The following is an 8,418-nucleotide window of genomic DNA, read 5'->3' as shown; positions in this document are numbered from 1 at the left end:
TGGTAATACTTTATTTTAGGGTCTCTTAACTAGTTGCTTATTAGCATGCATATTACTAAAATATTAGCCATTTATTAGTACTAATTAAGCACATATTAATGCCTTATTCTACATGACCTTATTCTACATCCCTAATCCTACCCAATACTTAAACTTAACAACTACCTTACTAACTGTTAATAAGCAACAAATTAGGAATTTATTGAGGGAAAAGTCGTAGTTAATAGTGAATAAGTGTTTCTTATTCTAAAGTGTTACCAAAATATTAAGCAGCACAAATTATTTCAACATTGATAATATTAAGAAATGTTTTATGAGTAGCAAATCAGCATATTAGAATGAATTCTGAATGATCATGTGACACTGAAGACTAGAGTAATGATGCTGAAAATTCAGCCAATAAATAATATTTTTAAATATAGTAAAATAGGAAAGTTATTTTAAATTGTAATAATATTTAAATATGACTGTTTATACTGTACTTTTGATTAAATAAATGTAGCCTTGGTGAGCATAAGACTTCTCTTCAAAAATCTTAGACTTTTGAACAGTAGTGTAATTCAGATCCAAAACAGGCTAAATGTTTTCCAAACCCTGATAAGTTAACTTTAGAAAGATAGAAATGGCTTTTTAAAAACGTTTAGTTAAAAAAGCAGAAAGAGGGGAAAAAAGTATAATTTTTGCCATAATATTTATGATTTATCAAAGGGCAGAAACTGCAATTTTATCATTTAGATGTGATAGAAAAGATACATGACCTTTGATTTGAGTTTACTTTTAATAGACATACCGCATATCCAACAATATCTTGTACATCTGTGTTTTATTTGTAGAGGCATGAGAGAGCTTTCTAGAGGAATGCCACATCCTTCAACACTTAATCACTCCGTCATACTAAATATGTGCAGTTTATCACACTGTAAGAAAGATAGTCTCTCTGAATAAACGGTATGCAATGTGGAAAGTACTGGATGTTTCAGTGAGCCAAGAGCAAGGTTTTGACACATGAGTGGGGTTTGTGGCATAATGACAAATGCTCAGCGCTGTACAACTGCCCAGAGCTTTGTTTCCGGAGTCTACCTGCAAAGACTCAAACAGAAGACCACTTAGCAGACAGCAGACAGAAACATTTAATAACTGTTTGGTTTTCTTTGGAGGACACACTCTGACAGCAGCTACAGTGAGCATGGAGATGTTGATCTCCCCGAATTAAGACATTGTGGTTCATCCACGTGCTCAACGTCAACTGAAATAAATGTCACAGATTAAACCAAGGTTATATATGGGTGAGAGTTAAACAATTAGTAAATTAGTGTTTTTTTTTTATTTTGTTAATTTATTGCATTGTTTAAAATTAAATGTAATTATTAAATTAGTGTGTGTATATATGTGTGTGTATATATATATATATATATATATACATACTCATTATATATACTATATACATACATACAGACTTGATAAAACCCAAAGCTACAGTCTAATTTCAGGAACGCAAATATCAGCTAGCTCAAAATTTAGCAAAAAGACTCGTGTGTCGTTGATTGTCCAAAATTTAATTAAAATTAAACTAAACTTTAAATTGCTATAGTATATTGCTGTATGTTAAATGCTATAGACTTACATATAGACTTGATAAAACCTAAAGCACAATGTAATGACAGGACATGCAGTCAGTGTTACTGTAATTATAGTAGTGATGGGAAGAGTTTTTAGTAATGCCTGGCCTGTGTCTGAGCTTGTTCCTCCCCCCTCTCTCTGGTACAAAAGTATCAAGCAGTATTACCTAATAAGCACAAGAGTAGCTAGAACCATTTGTTTATACTTGCGGAGTAATGAGAGAGTGATTCAGAAAGATCTGAGCGAGCCTCAGTCCAAACATTTAAATTTAGAATACTTGTTTTAATCAGATGGCATGTATCTGGTATGACTCAAAGAAAAACATTAAAGGAGAAGAATCTAGCAATCTTCTTTTGCGCTAAATGGTACCAAGATGATGGAGAGCACAGATGTTTCCCAAAGCAATTATCTTGTTTACTGTAATAGCCCAGGCATCATGACTCAAAACAACATCCGTTTAGAAACTTTAGAAAGTAAATGAGTGCCACCTAATGGCTGATCTGATCATATCTGCACTAGACAGCTATTTTGAACATCTCGAGCAGGTATTTGAGATGTTGGTGAATAAAATACCAGACAACAAAACGTTTAGCTAAACAACAACAGACAACAAAAAGTTTAGCTATAAAGAAAACAAACCACTTTTTTCCAGCAAAAGTTTGACATGTTTTATTATTACTTTTATTTATTTTTTTACAAAATGCACATTCTGCATTCAATGATTACCTTACTAATGAAAGACAGAGGTGAAAAAAATACTATTGTATAATTTAAAAAAAGTATCTGGCAAGTGGTAATACATTGACAAATCTACATAATATAATGAACATCCTAGACTGCACTGTTTCTGGCTACAACATCCTCTTCCTGTCAGTCCTCATCCGGTCTTTATGACTTTACAGGCAGTGAAAAAGCAGATTTTCATGGTTCCCCTGAAACAAACTTGCAGTCACCATTGTAATAGTATCCTACAAAAATAAAGGCCTTGTTTCATTTTGATGCTTATAGAATCCTTCAAACAATGGGGTCATATTTGAGAGTTTATATTGATGAGGATCATGGGAGATCGGATTCATACTGTAGCTGAGAGAGCACATGCTTCATCTAAATGGGGATGTGGAAGGAGTCTTTGATCCACTGGTCTCGGGAGTTTTGAGTGGGCTGAGGAAGTGATAACAGCGTCTCCCCACTCTCCCTTTCATCTTCATCTTCCTCCTCTTCATCTTCAGAATAACCATTTTCGGTGTTGAACGAGCTCTCACACAAAGAGGAGGAAATGTCCTGGAAAGCTCCTTTGTATTCCTGTATGGACTCATAAACAGACCACAACTGGCACACCAAGGACATGTCTAACTGTCGAAGTCCAACCTGCAAAAGACACAACAACATTTAGGCTGTGGATGTTCGGATATATACTTGAATTAACATTAAAGCACAAAAAAAAATACATGTTCAAACAGTTATAAGTTTGTGTGATAAAAATTTGACAAAAAAAAAAATACAATTGTATTTATTAAATAAATAAAACTGTCAATGAACTGTTACTGAAAATGTTAATAAAATTGTTTTAAGTTATTAACCTTTTCAAAATGCAGTAAAAATGCAATTCAGACCAAAATGACTGTACAATAATGTTTTTCATACAAAATGCAATTTAAAATATTTATTTATAATATACATGCATAATATATTACTTGTTTTTCAATTTTGAATTAAGCCATTTAATTTTCTTTTCTTTTTTTCCACAACAACATTTAGGCTGTGGATGTTTGGATATATACTTGAATTAACATTAAAGCACAAAAAAAAATACATGTTCAAACAGTTATAAGTTTGTGTGATAAAAATTTGACAAAAAAAAAAAATACAATTGTATTTATTAAATAAATAAAACTGTCAATGAACTGTTACTGAAAATGTTAATAAAATTGTTTTAAGTTATTAACCTTTTCAAAATGCAGTAAAAATGCAATTCAGACCAAAATGACTGTACAATAATGTTTTTCATACAAAACGCAATTTAAAATATTTATTTATAATATACATGCATAATATATGACTTGTTTTTCACTTTTGAATTAAGCCATTTAATTTTCTTTTCTTTTTTTCAGCTCAAAGTCAAAATGTCTAGGTGGTCTAACTGTCCAGAGATTAAAAAAAAAAAGGGAAAATGTTTTTTTTTTAAATTATTTTCTATTCTATTATTCTTTCTTACTTTTTTAAGTAAATTTTTTTAAACATACGTCATTTCAAAGAGCTTTTTTTTTAATGTAATTTTTATCATTTCTGACGTTGATGTGTCATTGACCCATTAATAGTTGCCAATTTAGCACACATTCAGTGACGGTCACACTGGCACGCGTACTCACCATCTCTTTGAGGAGCACGGCCAGCGCTGCATCAAGGCTCGCGGGTTTACTGCGGCCAAGACAGTCGCTCACTCTGGACTTGCTGATGTCCGCCTGGATGCGCGTCCTCTTGCTGTAGACCTTCTCAATGTCCCTCCAGGATCCTCCGCTCGAGTTTAGGATACCGCTCAGTCCTTTAGGTAACGGAGGCAAACCTTCAATAGAACAGACGCTTCCAGCCGGACAATCCGCTGGACTGGACTGAAACCCGTTCATTTCCGATTTCACTGATTTCGCTTTTAAAATAAAAACCTGGGTTTGATCTCTTCTATGCCCGGTTTTGTTATTTTGTTCATTTATTTCAAACACCATCAAAAAATATCCAACTGAGATGAAAAATACTGCCTTTCTATAAAAAAGATGGTACGGAAGGTGAGCGCGCACGAATGACCTAATACTGCAACTGTCGCGTCCAAAAAGTAATTTCCGGAAAATAAACAGAAAAGTAACAATCTATGCGCGATTCCTCATATATAACCGCTGGTTGAACTATAACTTGTAGCTCGTTTTCAACATAACAGAAAATAATTTCGCTCTGATAAACTCTTTGACAATCTTTGCTCTTAGGAGGCATTAGATTTGACGGTCTCCCTTATTTGCATTTCGTCGTAAAGCAGCGCATAAATCTAACTCTGGCGATAAAAACAAATTCCTACCCTTAGATTATAGGCAAAACAGGACAGGAAACCCTGGAGAGAAGATGAAGGCGCCCCGCTTTGTTTTCGTTTAACGTTTTCTTTCGTCTTGTACAGCGAAACCTCGCCCACTGCATCTCTCCGCCCAGAGCGCCGTTCGGCCACAGCGAGGCGCTGTTTCTCATTTCCAGCAGCATAACCTCAATTAAAGCAACTAATGTAGCTGATCATCTTCTTCCTTTCTTCTTATGTAGTTTTTTGAGTCTCAAGGACTTTTCCAATTGCTTCACCTGAGCCTTGACTTTGCTTTGGGAGGAAAAATGTATAATCTAAGGGGTCACAGAATGAGTTTTTGCATTTAAAAATGACACAGTGATAAGGAATTGAAAAATGCAATGTCAAAAGACAAAATTCTTTTAACTCAAGCGCCACTTTTTTTTTTTAGATATAAATTCTCAATTCTGAGAAGAAAATTCAGAATTGTGAGATATTAACTCAAGAAAAAAGTCATAATCATGAGATAAAAAGCAATTCCTTTTTTATTTTTCATTCTGTGGCAGAAAAAAATAATAATTGCGATATGCAAACTCATGATTCTGACAAAAAAAGTCAAAATTGCAAGATATAACCAAAGAATTCAGAGGGGAAAAAATGTCAGAATTGCTAGACGTAAACTCACAATTGCAAGTTTATAACTTGAAAAGTTATAAAAAACAAAGCAGCACAGTAGAATGCAAATTATTTTCAACATAAAAACATGTTCTATGTGAATGGCCCCTATTATGGCCCATCACAAAGAACACGTTTTTGCATTTACAAATGTGAGACATGGGCAGTGGAATGTGGGGAAAAAAACACGTTTTTGCATTCCACTGCAAAAACATGGAAAAACGATGGAACACACTGAAGTGGAATGCAAAAATGCTAGACACAGGGCAGTGTCATAAAAAAAAGTGCAAGGTCAAGAAATACTTTTAAGTTGAACTAAGGCATTAGTGCAATGATCGCTGGGAAAAAATAGAAAAGCAGAGCAGTGGAATACCCCTAACTATCAAACTTATGATGCTGTTATTTGTTACCAAAACAGCACTCACAGCACCGAAATGGATCTGTTGCTGCTATGAAACACTTAACTTCGCCAACTGTAGTTGTTCTAACATTGTCACGAAGGTTAAGCTGGTACTTTCATAAAACTTGGGAGTTTAACCAATTATGAGTTCATAAAGAAACAGAAAGTTAAAACTTGTAATGTAACTCGAACGCAAACAAATCAGGGAGAAAGAAACAGCCTTTGCAGCTCAAGCAATGTATTTCAACACACAACACAGTCACATACTCAGCCGCTTTAGAACAAACATAAACAAACATATATATATATATATATATATATATATATGTATGTGCTGTTCGTATTTCGTTATGTGTCTGCTGTTACAGCTCTGTCTGTGGTTCAGTCTTATGAGAGCTGCAGTTCTTTCAAACTACGCAGGGATTCGGCACAGCCTCGGATCAGACTGCAGAGCTGGATACTGGCCTCCACTGACACAGAGTGCTGGAGCTCCTGTGTGGCCCATCTGAGTTTGTGTAGAACTGCTTCCTCTGCGCTTGACAAGGCTGGGTGGTGGTGGAGGGTGTTGCCCAAGGACACTGAAGGAGGTGCAGTCTGGAGAGGAGGGTTGGCTGGTGGCAGAAAGTTGGAGCTGACAGTGGGAACAGAAAGAGGGGTGGGCTGTGTGGCGGGAGGGAGACCTCTCAGTCCAGACGCGGCCCCCTCGCAGTGCTCCGGCCGGGGCTGCCCCGTGATGGAGGGAGGGGGTTCGCTGGATGAAGCTCCATTAGATTCAGGGAGAGGCTGAGTCGCAAGCTGACGCTCTCGTACCTGTGACAAAGCTGCCTGTGCGTTTAAAGCTGAAAGAGAAATTGAACAAGTTAACAGAGATACACAAGACTGTACATTCATAAATTATTCAAAGGCTGCATTTAAACGTACCTGGGTTGTCCTTGTCAATATCGGAGTCCAGCTCTTGACAAGCAACACAGTAATTTTTCTTCTGCTTATCTTGCAGCAGAACTGTCTGCAAATATATAGGACATTCCTTCCCTCATACACGCTTCAATCAATAATAAATATTAATTAAATACTAGTTATTATAATTCCAGTGGGGTCCATAAACTGAAAAAACTTTTTTTGTTGCTTTTTTCCATTAGAAGTTACAATATGGTATAATATGATGATATCGTACAATATGATGGTGGCGCATTCACACGCTGCGGCTTCTCTCTCTCCCGACAGAAAGGTGTTTTCGTGTTTTTTTGTCTTGTGAGTCGCAGTGTTTTTGTACGTATTCGTCGCGTCTATTGTTATCTGTATGCACCAAGGGTCTGAGAGTAACGCAATTTCAATTATCTGTGTGTATGTGCTGTACATGTGGGAGAATTGACAATAAAGCAGACTTGACTTGACTTGATTTATTGACGAGTCGGTATTTTAAAAATTAATATCATAACAAAGATAAACACCGGTATTCGGTATGAACCGGTATACCGCCCAGCACTAATTCTTACAACATAAATCTCACTAATTATATAAATGTTACTTGAAAAATTCTAACAGAATTTTAGCCTGTAGCAGAGCAGATCTCAAAATGAATATTAATCTGTATTTTATATTGTTTATTATAATGCTATGATGCTTAATTTCATTTATAGTATAGATTGTCACATGACAATCAATTAACAATTAAATTAATAAATGTGTGTATAAATATAAGTGTGTGTAGCCTATATGTATTTGGAAATGTACTTTGAAATGAAGCTGAATTTTCAGCAGCCATTACCCCAGTCTTCAATGTCACATGATCATTAAGAAATTATTCTAATATGGTGCTCAAATTTATTCATATCTTATAATCAGTGTTGAAAACAATTGTGCTGCTTAATATTTTTGTTGAAACTGTGACTTTTTCAGGATTCTTTGATTAATAGAAAGTTCAAAAGAACAGCAAGTTAAAAAGACAGTTTAAAACCTCTTAAACCGGATACGGGTCCAAAATCGCGTAAAAAATGTGTATGCTTCATTTACATAGCCTTCCTTATATGGTATCAGCCCATATATGGGTTCATTTGAAAGCTTGGAGTGTCTTCTTTACAAAGAATACCATTCCTTTTGGTTTTTATATTCATAAAGCAGTAAAATTAAGCTTAGAAATGTATTCGTCCCACACACGATTTTCCGCCTAACCATTGCGAAATTTTTTTACGAAGAATGTGTATTTTATATATTTTTCACAAAAAAGTCAAGTCATATATCACAAGAAAGCTCTCATTCTCAGGAATTTGACGATGTAGATTATTTCATTGTGTGACAATCATAGATCGAATTATCTTCAATTGAATTGCGGGGGAAAAAAAGCTGATTTTTTTATGTGTAACATTCCTACTCGTAGCACTGCTTCAGTTAGCCGCAAACAGCCACAAATATCTATATACTCTATATTATCTTTTAGATTAGGATCTCTTCTTTCAAACAAGACCATTTCCACGTTTCTGCGTGCTTCCATCGGTGAGATATATAGCGTTTTGTCCAGGTTCAGAAATAGACGCTCGTCTGGAAACAGGCGCTCTCATATCATAGGAGCGCACAGCCAGCGCGTCTGATGTTATACAGATCTGTGGTCGCTTGTGGACTGCAATTGGTCAGATTACACAGCCTGACAGCTCGGCAGCCATTTCAGAGCCGTGAAATTTGACACCTC

General features: G+C 35.5%; 2 protein-coding genes across 2 annotated transcripts in view; both read right to left on the bottom strand.

Moving 5' to 3' along the window:
• Positions 1-2,290: 2,290 nt before the first annotated feature.
• Positions 2,291-4,775, bottom strand: LOC107701156 (protein FAM89A-like). Its single transcript, XM_016503119.1, has 2 exons — positions 3,990-4,775; positions 2,291-2,988 (listed from the first exon to the last, which is right to left on the bottom strand). The coding sequence occupies exons 1-2, from the start codon at positions 4,338-4,340 to the stop codon at positions 2,725-2,727; spliced, it is 615 nt and encodes a 204-aa protein (XP_016358605.1). The 5' UTR covers positions 4,341-4,775; the 3' UTR covers positions 2,291-2,724.
• Positions 4,776-6,031: 1,256 nt separating this feature from the next.
• The window catches only part of LOC107701155 (Sjoegren syndrome/scleroderma autoantigen 1 homolog), a 6,495-nt gene continuing 4,108 nt past the window's right edge, over positions 6,032-8,418 (bottom strand). Inside the window, exons 3-4 of the mRNA XM_016503118.1 lie at positions 6,654-6,738; positions 6,032-6,571 (exon numbers count right to left, since the gene is read on the bottom strand). Of these exons, the coding sequence (XP_016358604.1) occupies positions 6,120-6,571; positions 6,654-6,738 (537 nt within the window). The 3' untranslated portion in view covers positions 6,032-6,119. The remainder of the gene's footprint in view (positions 6,572-6,653; positions 6,739-8,418) is intronic.

The sequence above is a fragment of the Sinocyclocheilus anshuiensis genome, unplaced genomic scaffold, assembly GCF_001515605.1.
Source record: "Sinocyclocheilus anshuiensis isolate Anshui unplaced genomic scaffold, SAMN03320099.WGS_v1.1 scaffold907, whole genome shotgun sequence".
NCBI classification, from domain to species: domain Eukaryota; kingdom Metazoa; phylum Chordata; class Actinopteri; order Cypriniformes; family Cyprinidae; genus Sinocyclocheilus; species Sinocyclocheilus anshuiensis.
This window is presented reverse-complemented; position numbering and strand designations above follow the sequence as displayed.

Coding starts and splice junctions, on each gene's coding strand:
- LOC107701156 (XM_016503119.1), bottom strand. CDS start 4,340: ATGGTGTTTGAAATAAATGAACAAAATAACAAAACCGGGCATAGAAGA. Junction 2,989..3,989: donor CCGTGCTCCTCAAAGAGATG/GTGAGTACGCGT, acceptor TGTCTTTTGCAG/GTTGGACTTCGACAGTTAGA.